This window comes from Papio anubis, chromosome 8 (genome assembly GCF_008728515.1).
Source record: "Papio anubis isolate 15944 chromosome 8, Panubis1.0, whole genome shotgun sequence".
NCBI classification, from domain to species: domain Eukaryota; kingdom Metazoa; phylum Chordata; class Mammalia; order Primates; family Cercopithecidae; genus Papio; species Papio anubis.
In genome coordinates this window covers 49,762,063-49,778,098 of record NC_044983.1, presented here as the reverse complement: position 1 = coordinate 49,778,098, position 16,036 = coordinate 49,762,063, and the positions used below count along the sequence as shown (strand labels likewise).

Sequence of the window (16,036 nt, the reverse complement as noted above, 5' to 3'; positions counted from 1 at the left end):
TATAAACAAGAAATAACTATTAATATACTCAGTGGAGCAGCCCCTAGCCCTGCTCTTTTTTTTTTTTTTTTTCTCGCTTCTCTAATAAATTTGCTTTCACTTTACTCTATGGCCCCAAATTGTTTCTTACCAGAGATCCAAGAATCTTCTCTTGGGACCGGGATCCCTTTCCGGTCACATTGACATCACAACTAAATGACTTAAAAGCCTGATAAATGTACACAAGTACATGAAATGTGAATCCCACTATCATCATTTTCAATAAATTGGCATCAATTTAAAACTTTTGGAGAACCCACAAAATCCTCATTGTCCAAATCCAATCTACAAGAATGATTAAAAACAGTGTGAATAAGACCCCAAATCCTTCAGAACGCTGGTATTATAGGAAAGGGGTCCCAATCCAGACCCCAAGAGAGGGTTCTGGGATCTCACACAAGAAAGAATTCAGGGTAAGTCCATACAGTGAAGTGAAAGCAAGTTTATTAAGAAAGTAAAGAAATAAAAGAATGCCTACTCCATAGCCAGTTGCCCATTTTTATGGTCATTTCTTGATGATATGCTAAACAAGGGGTGGATTATTCATGCTTCCCCTTTTTAGACCATACAGGGTAACTTCCTGACATCGCCATGGCACTTATAAACTGTCATGGCGTTGATGGGAGTGCAGTAGTGAGGACGACCAGAGTTCACTCTCATTGCCATGTTAGTTTTGGTGGGTTTTCGCAGGCTTCTTTACTGCAAACTATTTTATCAGCAAGATCTTTATAACCTGTATTTTGCGCTGACCTTTTATTTTATCGTGTGACTTAGAATGCCTTTACCGTCTGGGAATGCAGCCCAGTAGGTTTCAGCCTTTCTTTACTCAGCTCCTATTTAAAATGGAGTTGCTCTGGTTCACACACCTCTGACACTGGTTACGGTGTGAATGAAATGGAGTGTTGTTTTTTACAGCTTCCTTCCCAACCTTACTCTCTAAGGATTGTATCCAGTATGTCCTTTGAGTTTCTTCACTTAATTGTAACCTTCTGAAGGTCAGGGCATTTTGGCTTTAAGTGTTTCTATCTAGTGCTCTCTTCCAGATCTTACCATGTATTCCATATGCTACACATTTGTTGAGTGACTACATTTTAGGCCATAAAGTCACCTGTGCAGAAAAGGTCAGTCTAGTCTCCTACTTATGTGTCCGGAGTTGGTTCCTTCTGGTTGGGTTCGTGGTCTCACTGACTTCAAGAATGAAGCTTGTGGACCTTCGTGGTTAGTGTTACAGCTCTTTTTTTTTTTTTTTTTTTTTTTCTGAGACGGGGTCTCACTCTATCTCCCAGGCTGGAGTGCAGTGGTGTGATCTCGGGTCACTGCAAGCTCTGCCTTCCCAGTTCATGCCATTCTCCTGCCTCACCCTCCCGAGTAGCTGGGACTACGGGCACCCGCCACCATGCCCGGCCAATTTTTTTGTATTTTTAGTAGAGACGGTGTTTCACTGTGTTAGGCAGAATGGTCTCAATCTCCTGACCTCATGATCCACCCGCCTAAGCCTCCAAAAGTGCTGGGAGTGTTACAGCTCTTAAAGGTGGCACAGACCCAAAACCTGAGCAGCAGCAGCAAGTTTTATTGTGAAGAGTGAAAGAACAAACCTTCCACAGCATGGAAACGGACCCCAGCGGTCGGCCCCTTCGGCTGGGGGAAGGGAGGGCATGGTCAGCTTTTATTTCCTCATTTGTCCCAGCCCATGTCCTGCTGATTGGTCCACTTTACAGAACACTGATTGGCCCATTTTACAGGGTACTGATTGGTGCATTTTACAAACCTCTAGCTAGCCACAGAGTGCTGATTGGTGCGTTTTACAATCCTCTCATGAGACAGAAAAGTTCTTCAAGTCCTCACCCGACCCAGAAGACCAGCTGGCTTTATCTCTCATTTAAACCTGTACTGTGTCAATATCCATACATTAACAAGTGTTGTCGATCAAGTTGGGGAAGTAGTGGATTTCTGGAGACAAACGTTATCCTTTCCAACTAAAGTGTAAAGAAGCTAAGTTGAACCCAAATCTACATACTGCTGTAGCCCCAAACGGAAATACTACCAAAGCTCCACCAGTCTCTCCCAGTCCATCCAGACTTTTACAAATGATAGACCCTGGCTGCAGGAAACCAAGGAGCACCTGGGGTTGGGTGAATTGGCTCCGGGGCTCATTCTTTTCACTACAGCGCCAGAAAAGCGAAAACCTAAGCCAAGATCCAAGAGACCGACCCTCAGCCTGCACCTGAGAGCGCATTTCCCCTGCCAGCACCGAGCATGCGCGGGCTGCGTGGCGTGGCAAAAGCGCAGCCCAGTCCGAGCCGCCGCCGCAGCCAATCGGAGGGAGGGAGCTGCCCAGACATTGTGAGGCGCGGAGGGAGGGGCGGCGGGCGAAGGGCAGGGTGGACCTTGAACGCGCGGGGGCGCGCGGAAGGTAGCGCGGGGCCGCGTTGGCGCGCACGCGCCTGAGCGTGCTCCCGGTGGGGCCGGCCGGGACTCGCCGCTCGCACGCCCTTGGGCAGCGGCCGGGAGCCCGCTCTTCCTTCCGCTTGCGCTGAGCTGAGCCGGTGTATGTGCGGCAATAACATGTCAACCCCGCTCCCTGCCATCGTGCCCGCCGCCCGGAAGGCCACCGCTGCGGTGAGCGGCGTAGGCGTGGGCTCGGAGTGGTCCACTGGGCCGGCCACCAGTGGCTGCCCCTCGCGCGGGGTGGGCGTTGTGGGCGGGTGGCGGCCTGCGGATCAGGACGCTCTTCCCGGCCTGGGTGGGGTGCGGATGGTCGGCGCGGGTGGTCGGCGCGGCCGGGTCCGCGGGGGGCGTGGGCAGCCGGGGGGGGGGTCACAGCCAGGGCGAGGGCCAGTCCCCAGCTTCCCCCCTCCATTGCGGAGGAAGTGCGGCCCCGGGACCCCCGCGGGCCGGCCTTGGGGCACGGCGTCCTCCTCTGCAGCGTGTTTCTGCCTGGTGTGTGGGTGAGGGAAACCTAAGTGCGCCAGGAAATCGCCTTATTATCATCTCGCACTCTTGTCCTCAATACAAGAAGTTTGAAGATTAAGTGTCCTACAAGGTCAGACGTAGTGTTTTTTTAGGAAACTCGTGTACAAAAACTCAAACTTATTTTTGCCTACGGAAGCTTGCTTTTGCAATGGAAAAATTCTCCAGGGTATATGAGAGACGTTCCTGATTTGACTTGAAAGAGATAAACTGTTTTTCTTAGAATGTGATAATTTGCACTCATTGTCTAACTGGGACCTCTGAGTGCTAACCCCCCATTCATTATCTCAGGAAATAAAGGGAGAAGTTGATTGGAGTTTTTGCCATTTAAAAGAGGTCGATAGAGATTAAGTCGCCAAAGATAGTGTTGTGTAATTCTCTTGGTTTCGTTCCGTTTTCCACCTTAAGCAAAGCTAGTGTGTAACAATCCTGTGTGGGCTTATTTAGGAATTGCTTATTATTTTTCCTTTTCTCTTATAGGTGATTTTCCTGCATGGATTGGGAGATACTGGGTAGGTACCATTATTATTGTTAATAGTAACAGTGATGAAACTGGGTCATGCAACTTTTGTTTACGCGTTCAAAGGTTTAATGTTTAAGGACGCTAAAATTGTATTTTAAACGATTACTAGTTAATATATCTTACAGTGCGGTGATTTTATATTTTGAAAACCTTCAGAATTTTCCCCTTATCGTGAGTTTATTGATTTTTTTTTAACTCCGGTTTCTGGAACATATTAAAATTGCAAATTCCTCATTAGTTGCTTTGGGTGTTTGATACCAGAGATCAGTGGAATGTTTAGTAGGGACGGTGTGCAATTGAGAGCTTTCCAGAGCAGTTAAAATTTCAGAGCAGATTGAAGAGAAGAACTAGATGATTTTGATAAGAGAACCAGTGGCAACGTAAGGCATGAAGCATTCTGAATAGAGGGATTAGATGTTCACCCTAATGAGTTGAAAGGCAGGGGAGGCAACTCAGATATATTTGGAGGCTTATCAAACATTTTGTTGTACTGATTGTACTTATTTTTGTTTTATTTTTTGTTTGTGTGCTTTTTTCTTTTCTATTATTTTTAGAGACAGGGGCTTGCTCTGTCACCCAGACTGGAATGCAATTGCAGGATCATAGCTCACTGCAGTTTTGAACTCCTGGGCTTAAGTGATCTTTCAGCCTCAGCCTCTCAAAGCGCGGAGATTAGAGGCGGGAGCCGCCTGAGCCTGGCCTGTTGTGCTAACTTTAGATCCATGATTTATCTTTTACTCAACCTTTTTCTATATTGAAATGTTTTTGTTTTTATATTTAAATCGGTGATAATCTGTGAAACTTAAGCAAAATATGAATGTTGTTTAAAAATTGCAGAAATAGAGGAAAACTGAAGATACATAAATTTTGATAAAGTAGCCCCAAAACGACTGAATTTTCTTTAAAATGAACCACCGGGGCCGGGCACAGTGGCTCACACCTGTAATCCCAGCACTTGGGGAGGCGGAGGCCGGTAGTTCACTTGAGGTCAGGAGTTCAACACCAGCCTGGCTAATATGGTGAAACCCCTTCTCTACTAAAAATACAAAAATTAGCTGGCTGTGGTCGGGCAAGCCTGTAATCTCAGCTACTAGGGAGGCTGAGACAGGAGAATCACTTGAACCTGGGAGGCAGAGGCTTCAGTGAGCCAAGATTGCACCACTGCACTCCAGCCTGGACCACACAGTGAGACTCTTAAAAAAACCATTAGGTTAGATTTTTGTCTGTTTTTTTTGGTCTGCTTTGTCGCCCTGGCTGGAGTGCAGTGGCGTGATCTTGGCTCACTGCAACCTCCGCCTTCTGGGTTCCTAGGCCTCCTGAGTAGCTGGAACTATAGGTGTTTGCCACCATGCCAGCTAGTTTTTGTGTTTTTAGTAGAGACGGAGTTTTGCCGTGTTGGTCAGGCTGGTCTGGAGCTCCTGACCTCAAGTGATCCCCCCGCCTGAGCCTCCCACAGTGTTGGAATTACAGGCGTGAGCCACCACTTAAAAGTGATCCCTATTTTTTGCCTAGTAAGTCAAGTTATGTAATACAAACCTTGTATTGAGTTACAGAAGAGGTTGCAGCACTCTTTCTGGCAATCCAGTAGTCCTGTGAAAATGATGAACTTATTTTACCAAATGAAACTCGAATAGCAGAATCTTTATTTTATGGGCAAACCTTTCTTGATGTTGCAAGTCAGGGAGAAGTTTGCTACCCTCTAATTTTGCCAATAATGAGAGCTTCTATGCCTGAATGATTAGTCCTGGCAAAAAAAAACTTCAGTCTAGGCAGATTCCACAGACTGAAGTTCATAGTGAAAATGGCGAAGACTGTTAGGATAAAAAATACCAAGAACATCCATGACATCTTGACCAAAAGTTAAGTTTGTATTAAAAAATTATCCTCCTTTTTAACCTGTTGTGATAAAAGCAAAAACACAGGTCTCCAGTTCTGAAATTATTTGGTGGGATAGTGCTAAGGAAAAACTGACTCTAGATTGGTTCCATGAGTGCATGATGAAACTTTGAGTCTGTCAGCCTGACAAGTGGCAATTTAATATTTAAGATACTGTAGTCTCCCCTTACCTGCAGTTTTGCTTCCCATGGTTTCAGTTACCTGTGGTTAACTGTGGTTCGAAAATACTAAATGAAAAATTCCAGAAATAGTATATAAGTTTAAAATTGTACACTGTTCTTTTTTATTTTATTATTTATTTTTTTATTATTATTATTTGAGATGGAGTCTCGCTCTGTCACCCAGGCTGGAGTGCAGTGGCGCGATCTTGGCTCTCTTCAACCTCTGCCACTCAGGTTCAAGGGATTGTCGTGCCTCAGCCTCCTGTGTAGCTGGGATTACAGGCGTGTGCTACAACGTTCAGCTAATTTTTTTGTATTTTTAGTAGAGACGGGGTTTCGCCATGTTGGCCAAGCTGGTCTTGAACTCCTGACATCTGGTGATCCACCCACCTCCCGAGGTGCTGGGATTACAGGCGTGAGCCACCACGCCTGGCCTGAATGGTACACCATTCTGAGTATTGTGATGAAATCTCGTTCCATCTCACCCAGGACACGAATCATTCCTTTACCTAGCGTATCCATGCTGTATGGATTCACCGTGTATTAGTCACTTGGTAGCCATCTGGGTTATCAGATCAACTGTTGCAGTATTGTTTTGCTTTTTTTTTTGAGACAGAGTTTCGCTCTGTCACCCAGGCTGGAATGCAGTGACACGATCATGACTCACTGCAACCTCCGCTCTCCAGGTTCAAGCAACTCTCCTGCCTCAGCCTCCCGAGTAGCCGGGACTACAGGTGTGCACCACCACACCCTGCTAATTTTTGTATTTTTAGTAGAGACGAGGTTTCATCACGTTGGCCAGGCCAGTCTGGAACTCCTGACCTCAAGTGATCTGCCTGCCTCGGCCTCCCAAAGTGCTGGGGTTACAGGCATAAGCCATCTCACCCAGCCTGTAGTGCTTTTATCCAAGTACATTGCTTAATGATGGCCCCAAAGTGCAAGAGAAATGATGTTGACATATTGTTATAATTGTTTTATTATTGTTCATCTCTTCCTATGCTTAATTTACCCATTAAACTTTATCACAAGTATTATATATAGGAAAAAAAATATGTGTAGGATTTGGTGTTATCCATGGATTCAGGCATTCACTTGGGGTTTTAGAGCATCCCCCACTGTTTATTTCTGGAATTTTCCATGTAATATTTTCGAACCACAGTTGACTGTGGGCAGCTGAAACCATGGAAAACAAAACTGTGCGTGAGAAGGACTAGAATATTTTAAACATATAATCACAGAAAAGTTATCCCATTAAATTTAACATTTAGTATTATCTAATATACTGTGCATTCAACCTTTGCCAGATTGTTCCATTAATATCCATTATAGCCATCTCCTCCCTAGTCACACATTGTAGTTAGTCTCTTTAGTCTCTTTTAATCTGGAACAATTCCCTAGATTTTCTTTTGTCTTTCATGACATTGACACTTCTGCAGAGAACAGGCTAGTCCTTTAATTTGGGTTTGTATGATATTTCCTCATGATTAGATTCAGTTTATGCATTTTTGGTATAAATACTATGTAAACAGTATGTCCTATTCATTGCACACATCAGTAGACTAATGATGCCAAGTCCCTTTATTGTTGTAACTTGGATCACTTGATTAAGGTGGTATCTTCCAGGTCTCTACTGCAGTTACTCTCCTTTTGTAATTGAAAAGTAAGTTGTGGGGAGATACTTTGTGACTGCAAATTGTTCATCAAGGTTTCACCCAATATTTTTACCATCCATTGATAATTCTCGCTTGAGTCAATCATTTCTACAGTGTGATTTTCTAATTCTGTCATTCCTTTTTTTTGTCATTTCATTTTGTTTATTAATCTGCTACCCCCCATTTAGTTAGTATGGACTCAGATTTATTTTCTATTTATTTATTTATTTGCTTATTTTTTGAGACGGAATCTCACTCTGTCACCCAGGCAGGCTGGAGTGCAGTGGTGCAATCTCGGCTCACTGCAACCTTCACCTCCCAGGTTCAAGCAATTCTCCTGTCAGCCTCCCAAGTAGCTGGGACTACAGGTGCGTGCCACCACACCCGGCTAATTTTTTTTTTGGAGACCGAGTCTTGCTCTGTGGCCCAGGCTGGAGTGCAGTGGCATGATCTTGGCTCACTGCAACCTCTGCCTCCCGAGTTCAAGTGATTCTCTCCCCTCAGCCTCCTGAGTAGCTGGGATTACAGGCACGTGCCACCACTCCCGGCTAATTTTGTTTGTATTTTTAGTAGAGACTGGGGTTTCACTATGTTGGTCAGGCTGGTCACGAGCTCCTGACCTCATGATCCACCCACCTTGGACTCCCAAAGTGCTGGGATTACAGGCGTGAGCCACTGTGTTGTCCAGTCAGTTTTTTTTATTTTTAGTAGAGATGGGGTTTTACCATGTTGGCTCTGCTGGTCTAGAACTCCTGACGTCAAGTGATTTGCCCACTTCGGCCTCCCAAAGTACTGGGATTATAGGCATGAACCACTGTGTCCTGCCTGGACTCAGATTTATTTAATGGGTTATGTTCTATTATGTTTTAAACTTTCTAACTTTTTATTTTAAAGTAACTTGAAATTTACATAAAAGTTACAGAAATAGCATTTATAGCTCCTTATGCCTTTCACCCAGATTACTTAATTGTTAATATTTCTGAACTATTAAAGAATAAGTTGCAGACGTGTTGCCTCATTACACCTTAATTCTTCAGTGTACGTTTTAAAGTACGAGGACACTCCGGTATAACCATCATTAAAAAGTTAACATTGATTGGATACTATGATCTAATCCACCAGCTCCATTCATATTTCATTGGTTTGAGCCAACAGTGTCCTTTATCAGTCTAGGATCACATATCGCCTTTAGCTATCATTTCTCCTTAGTTTTCTTTATTCTGAAACAGTCCTTGTCTTTTATGACCTTGACACTTTTCAAGAGTACATATGTACGTGCTCATTTGTTTTAAAATTTTAAATCAGTACAGACTCTTGGATTCCTGTTGTATTCAGAGGATAACAATCAAGTCAGTTATTTATTTTGATGCTCAAATTGTCCTTTAGTTGGCCACAGTAACCCTTTCAAATTGGTACTCAATGTCTTTTGGACATATCCTCATCCTTATTTGATCACTTCCTCACTTTATAGTACAAGATTTTTTCTAGGATTGTCTTATGTGTTTCCTGCTCTAGTTCTGGACTCAGCCATTTTTCTAAGAACCCTGATTCCTTTTAGTAGACAGTGAGATCTGGGTGCTATGTGTGCTCCCAGATCTAGACCCTTGCAGTGGACACAGCTAAGAATATATGCACATACATACGTATGTACACACATACAGTTTTAGTATTTTATAAATATTCAAAATCTTGAACTTACAATGATTCCTCCAATTGCAGCCCAGCACCACAGGGTTTTTTATAGCCTTCTCCCTTTCCATATTTGTAATTCTGTGAGTAACCTGACTTCTGTTCTTGGGGGGTTCTGGCCAACAGTGCAACTCTGGAGTTCCCCCCTCCAGTTGCACCAGCTCACTGCTATGCTTCCTTCATGGGACCTCTCCCTATATGCTGAATGTGACACCTGAAAGCTCAGTTCCAGTTAAGGGGAAACAGGGAGGAGGAAAGGCCAGGTGGAAAGCTTGGTTCTCTTCATGTGCCCCCTTCCCTGTTACCCCCCAGTCCTTATCTGTATTACCAGTATTCCAGGAATTACTTACCTGTATTACCAGTCCCTGTGACATTTCCTAAGCCAAGGAGATTATAAAAATATAGAGAAGAATGTTTGAAAGATAAAGAAGTGGTTGACTGGATCAGATTTTACTGAGAGGGCAAACAAGTGAGGATTGAAAATAAATTGGCAACATGGATATGTTTTGTGACCATAATAAGTTTGCAAGTCTTCCTGTAATCAAGAACTATTAGTAATAGAATTATAGAATGTGATTTGGAGATCATTTAATTACAAGGAATAGAAAGCTCATCAACTAGCTTAAACAAAAATTAGAATTTGTGGAAGGATAGAAGGACAGCCCACTGGCATATAAAGTCCATGAAGGCAAAGGTTTCTTTAATCAACTTTAATTCAGATAAAATTCACATACCATAAAATTCACCTGAGCACAGGGATTTTTTGTGTTTTGTTTTAATTAATACTGTATTCCCAGTGCTAGAATAATATAGGACATGTAAGAGTACTAAGTATTTGTTGGGCAAATAAATGAATAAATAAGGAATTAAAGGGCGAGACATATGAGGAATATCAGTCACCACATGTATTAGTTTCCTAAGGCTGCCATTACAAATAACCACAAACTAGATGGATTAAAAACAACAGAAATTCATTCTCACAGTTAAACAGGCCAAAAGTCCAAAACCGAGCTGTCAACTGGGCCACATACCTTCTCTCTAATGGAAACTGCCTCTTCCAGTTTCTGATAGCTCCTGGCTTTCGTTGGCCTCAGGCACCATATGCCCAACCTCTGCCTCTGTCTTCATGTGACCTTCTTTGCTGTGTATCTGTCCTCTCCTCCTCTTAGGAGGACACCAGTTATTGGATTTAGGGCTCACCCTAATCCAGTGTGATCTCAACCCTTAACTAAGGAAATCTGCAAAGAGCCTGTTTCTAAATAAAGTCACATTCCGAGGTTTCAGGTGGATGTGAATTTGGCGGGGACACTGTTCAACTACACCATTATTCTCACTACCTTTCCCTGGCCTTATGGTCTCTCACTTGATTCTTTCTGTAGATTTGCATAATTCTCAGTGTGGACACACTCTTGTTATCCAAAAGTGAACGATCTTAGCTCTTTTATCAACCCTACTTCTGGTGTTCAGCCTAGAATCTGATCTATCTTAGGTCATTTTTTTTTCTTGTCTAGTTAGTTGGTAAGACTGATTGGGACTGATAGGAGAGTTAATGATAACGTACTACATGAGTGGGGATGGGGATGAGTGGTGTTTCTTGTGCAAACCCAGACAGAATCTCTGAGTTTTTAAAAAGTTCTACACCCATATTACTACAGGATAATGAGCAAATGGAAAGAATGCTTTAGTTACTCTGCAGTCTTTTTTTTTATTTTTGGATACAGATTCTCGCTCTATTGCCCAGGCCAGAATTCAGTGGCATGATCCCAGCTCACTCCGCCTCCCAGGTTCAAGCAATTCTCCTACCTCAGCCTCCGAAGTAGCTGGGATAACAGGTGCCCACCTCCATGCCCGGCTAATTGTTATATTTTTAGTAGAGATGGAGTTTCACCTGTTGGCCAGGCTGGTCCCAAACTCCTGACCTTAGGTGATCCGCGCACCTTGGCCTCCCAAAATGCTGGGATTACAGGTATGAGCCACTGTGCCTGGCCTCTGCAGTCCTTTTTAAAAGATCACAATGGAGAAACAGATTGGAGTCAATTTGTAATATTTTGGGGAGTTATGTGCTGAAATTCACTTTTTGGGCTCTTAGAAACCTCGTGTGTATGTGTCTGTGTTTTGTTTCCTTTTTTCTGACAATAAAATGAAATATATTCTGATTAATCTAGGATTCTGAATATTAGATTCAGCTTAATTGAAGCTTTTTAGAATTATTATTATATTTTTTGAGACAGGGTCTCACACTATCACCCAGGCTGCCGTGCAGTGGTGTGCTCATGGCTCACCGCAGCCTTGATCTCCCCGGCCCAAGCAGTCCTTCCACCTCAGCCTCCCAGGTAGCTGGGATGACAAGTGCATGCCACCACACAGGGCCTGATTTTGTTTTATTTTGTTTTTAAGTAGAGACAGGGTCTCATTATGTTGCCTAGGCTGGTCTCAAACTCCTGAGCTCAAGCAGTCTGTCCACCTTGGCTTCCCAAAGCTCTGGCATTACAGGTGTGAGCCACTACACCCAGCCAGAATTCTTAAATCTTGAGTTTTTCATTGTCATTGAAAATTATCAAAAGAGTTGGATACAGCTTGGCCATACTTTTTATGTTAATATGGTTGGATTCAGATTTTTATAACCTGTATAGGCCTTTGAATCATCCAGTACAACTAGTTACAGGTTATGGATGGGAAAACTGAACTGGAAAGTAATTGATTCTCATACTATAACATGCATCAAAATCACCTAAAAGTCTTGATTCTTGGGCCCCACTGCCAGTTTCTGATTGAGTGGGTCTGGAATGAGACCCAGGAATTTGTCTGCAGGCCACTTCTTCTCTCTCCTTTCTTTTTCCTCTTCCTCCTCCACCACCTCCTCTTCCTCCTCCTCTTCTCCTTCTCCTCCTCCTTCTCCTTCTCTGTCTCATTCTCCTTCACGGCCTCCTTCTCTTCCTTCTTTCTCCTTCTTCTCCTCCTCCTCCTCCTTCTCCTTCTCTTCTTTCTTTCTCCTCCTCCTCTTCCCGCTTCCACGGGGTCCTCCACTGCCGCCTCCACCTCTTCCACCTCCGCTGCCGCCGCTGCCTCCCCCTCCTCATCCTCCTTCTCCTCCTCCTCCTCCTTGCTTCCACAGGGTCTCTCACTCTGTTGCTCAGGCTGGAGTGTAGTGGTGTGAACACAGCTCACTGCAGCCTTGACCCCCTGGGTTCAGCCTCCCAAGTGACCGGGAGTACACCTGTGTGCCAACATGCCTGGCTATTTTTTAAAGTTTTTGTAGAGATGAGGGTCTCACTATGTTGCCCAGGTTAGTCTAACTCCTGGGCTCAAGCTGTCCTCCCACCTGGGCCTCCCAAAGTGCTGGAATTACGGGCATGAGCTGCTGTGCCTGGCCAGAATTTGCATTTCTAACAAGTTCTCATTGGATACCGATACTACAGGTCTGGGGATCACAATTCCGAGAACCACCAGACTGACAGAGCTTTCTGAGGCCACACTTTTAGATAGTGGCTGAGTGGGGACTAGAACCCAAGATTCCTATTTCTTTTTCTCATGTAAGGGTTCTTAGTATTTCTTCTTTCTTTTTTTTTTTTTTTTTTTTTTTTGAGACAGTTTCACTCTTGTCCAGGCTAGAGTGCAGTGGCGTGATCTCGGCTCACTGCAACCTCCGCCTCGGGTTCAAGCGATTCTCCTGCGTGGCTGGGATTACAGGTGCCCACCACTGTGCCGGCTAAATTTTGTATTTTTAGTAGAAACAGGGTTTCACCTTGTTGGCCAGGCTGGTCTCAAACTACTGACCTCTGGTGATCCACCCACCTCGGCCTCCCAAAGTGCTGGGATTACAGGCATGAGCCACCACGCCCTGCCTGGTTCTTAGTATTTCTTATGTAGAATGGATGTTGGAGCCAGACGTGGTGGCTCACACCTGTAATCCTAGTGCTCTGGGAGGCTGAGGTGGGAGGATGGCTTGAGCCTAGGAGTTCGAGATCAGTCTGGACAACACAGCAAAACCCCATGTATTAGTTATCTTGCTGCTATAAAAAATTACCGAAACTGGGTAATTTCTAAATAAAAGAGGTTTAATTGACTCACAGTTCTACATGGCTGGGGAGGCCTCAGGAAACTGAAAATTATGGTAGAAGGCACCTCTTCACAAGGTGGCAGGAGAGAGAAATGAGAGCTGAGCGAAGGGGGAAGCCCCTTATAAAACCATCAGATCAAATGAGAGCTCCCTATCACGAGAACAGCATTGGGGGGAGCCACCCCTGTGATTCAGTTATCTCTACGTGGTCCCACCCTTGACACGTGGGGATTATTACAATTCAAGGAAAGATTTTGCCGGGGGGAGGGGGTACAGGGGGGACACAGCCAAACCGTATCATCCACTTTCTACAAAGAATACAAAAAGTTGGCCAGCCATGGTGGAGTGTGCCTGTAATCCCAGCTATTTGGGAGGCTGAGGTGGAAGGATTGCCTGAGCCTGGGAGGTCAAGGCTGCAGTGAGCCGAGCTGCACTTCCAGCTTGCACGACAGTGAGACCCTATTTCAAAAAATAAAAATAAGAAAAAAAGAGGTTGGCAAACAAGGGCCCACGGTTCAATTCTGACCTGCCACTCATTATTACAGTATTACTATATACATTCTAATACATACATATTAGTATTAGTACTGTTACGTATGTTCAAAGTCCCCCCCACCCCATGTATAGGAAAACTATTTTTTTTCCTATACATACATACCTGTGATAAAGTTTAATTTATAAATGAGGCAGTAAGAGGTGAACAACAGCAATAGAATAATTATAACAATATACTGTAACAAAAGTTATGTAAATGTGATCTCTCAAAATACATTCTTGTTCTGTACTCATCTATTTTTCGATGGTGGTTGAATGCAAGTAACTGAATCCACAGAAAGCAAAACTATGGGTGATGGGGAACTACTGTACTTAATAATTCACATACCAAAAACTTCACTCTTTTAAAGTATACAATTCAGTAGTTGTTAGTATATTTACAGAGTTATTCAACTATCACCACTGTTTTAATTCCAGAATATGTTCAACATCCCCAAAAGAAACCCAAAATCCATATGCAGACTACTTATTCCCCTCCCTGGCAACCACTATCTTTTTCTGTTTCTGTTGATTTGCTTATTCTGGATATTGCATAGAAGTGGAATCAGATACTTGGTCTTTCACATCTGGCTTCTTTCACTTTATAACATAATGTTTTTCAGGCTCATCTATGTTGTAACATGTACCAGTACTGCTTTCTTTCATTGCCAAGTAAATAATTAGCTGAGCATGGTGTCATGTGCCTGTAGTCTCATCTACTTGGGAGGCTGAGTCAGGAGGATCCTTTCAGGCCAGGAGTTCAAGTCTAGCCTGGTCAATATAGTGAGACTCTATCTCTTAAAAAGAAAATTCACATAAAAATTATTCATTCATCAATTAATGAACATTTGGATTGTTTCTACTTTTTGACTCTAATAACTAATACTACCCTGCATATTCATGTACAAGACTTTGTGTGGACATATGTTTTTAGTTCTCTGGGGTATATACCTGGGAGTCAAATTGCTGAGTCAATAGCTCTATGTTTAACTCTTGAAGAACTCCAGGACAGTTTTTATAGTAGCTGCACTTTTTTACACTTCTGCCAAGATAAATGACCAGCAGTGTGTGAGTGCTCGGATTTCTCTCCATCCTCGTTAACACTTGTTATTGTCTTTTCGATTATAGCCATCCATTTGTATGTGAAGTGCTCTCTCATTGTGATTTTGATTTGCATTTCCTAATGGTTAATGTTGAGCATCATCTCATGTCCTTGTAAAAAGTAAAATAGAGGTCCCTCTTCAAAGATTTTCCTCCGCATCTAATTAGGAATAAATAACAACTTCTCTTAAAAGCAAAATTTATTCGAAGACCTGTGCTAACATTCTGAAATGTCTGCTAGCCGTAATAAAGAAATCAATGTACTTTAGCTCTTAGCTCCCACAATTTAGCCTAAATATTTACCCTGGCATGCTTATACTGGTCCAAGCAAGCATTAGGTCACAGCCTGTTCTTCTTCCGTATTTAAAAGTGTTATCTTTCTCAGCATTCCACAACTTACTTCCTCCTTCCTTTGTTCTCCTCTACCTTTGCCTGTTTTAAAAAGTTCCAAGTTGCTAGCCAGTCGGGACAAATACAGAATGTGAGGTCCCGTTCCAGCTAATGGAAACCTGACACAGCAGTAGGGTGGACTCGTCAGATTATGACTCTGTCTCCTTTGTTCGGTGTACTCTCGTGGCATAACTGCTGGCGAGTGTACCCTTTCTGCAGGAAGTAAACATGACCTTAATAAATTTATGTTTGAATGCTATTTCTTTATGGTACCAGAGAACAAGCATTTCAAACATCCTTATTGGCCATTTGCATATTTTCTTTGGTGAAATATCTGTTCAGATCCTTTGCCATTTTAAAAATTGGGTTGCCTTTTTGTTGTTGATTTATAAGAATTGTTTATATAGTCTGGACACTAGACTCCTATCAGATATATTGTTTGTAAATATTGTCTCCCATTGCGTGGGGTGTCTTTGCACCCTCTTGGTAGTATGTTTTGCAGCACAACAGTTTTTCATCCTGATGATTTTTTTGTTTGTTTGAGATAGTTTCGCCCTATAGCCCAGGCTGGAATATAGTGGCGCAATCTTGGCTCACTGTAGCCTCTGCTTCCTGAGTTCCAGCGATTCTTCTGCCTTGGCCTCCTGGGTAGCTGGGATTACAGACACACCTTGCCATGCCCTGCCCAGATTACAAGTCTTTCACTTATTTTGTTAAATTATTCCTCTAAGTATTTTATTCTTTTGTATACTATGATGAATGGAATTGTTGTCTTTATTACATTTTTATATTGTTGATTGCTAGTGTATAGAAATATTCCTTTTTGATAAGTTTTTTATATCCTGGGATCTTGCTGACCTCATTAACTCTTAGGATGTTTTTGTAGATTTCTTAGGATTTTCTGTATATAAGATCATAAGATACTCAGCTCACAAGATCATGAGAGGGAATTTTACTGCCTCCTTTCCAATCTGGATGCCGTTTATCTTGCCAGTTTCCCTGGCTACAATCTCCGGTAAAA

General features: G+C 43.1%; 1 protein-coding gene across 5 annotated transcripts in view; it reads left to right on the top strand.

Moving 5' to 3' along the window:
- Window positions 1-2,402: 2,402 nt before the first annotated feature.
- The window catches only part of LYPLA1 (lysophospholipase 1), a 50,671-nt gene continuing 37,037 nt past the window's right edge, over window positions 2,403-16,036 (top strand). The window contains exons 1-2 of one of the 5 annotated variants that reach the window (XM_031669558.1): window positions 2,403-2,658; window positions 3,490-3,521. In XM_031669558.1, the coding sequence (XP_031525418.1) occupies window positions 2,590-2,658; window positions 3,490-3,521 (101 nt within the window). In that variant the 5' untranslated portion in view covers window positions 2,403-2,589. Of the gene's footprint in view, window positions 2,659-2,880; window positions 3,083-3,489; window positions 3,522-16,036 lie in introns of those variants that run through there. The other 4 variants (XM_031669559.1, XM_031669562.1, XM_031669563.1 and 1 more) reach the window with 4 other exon arrangements.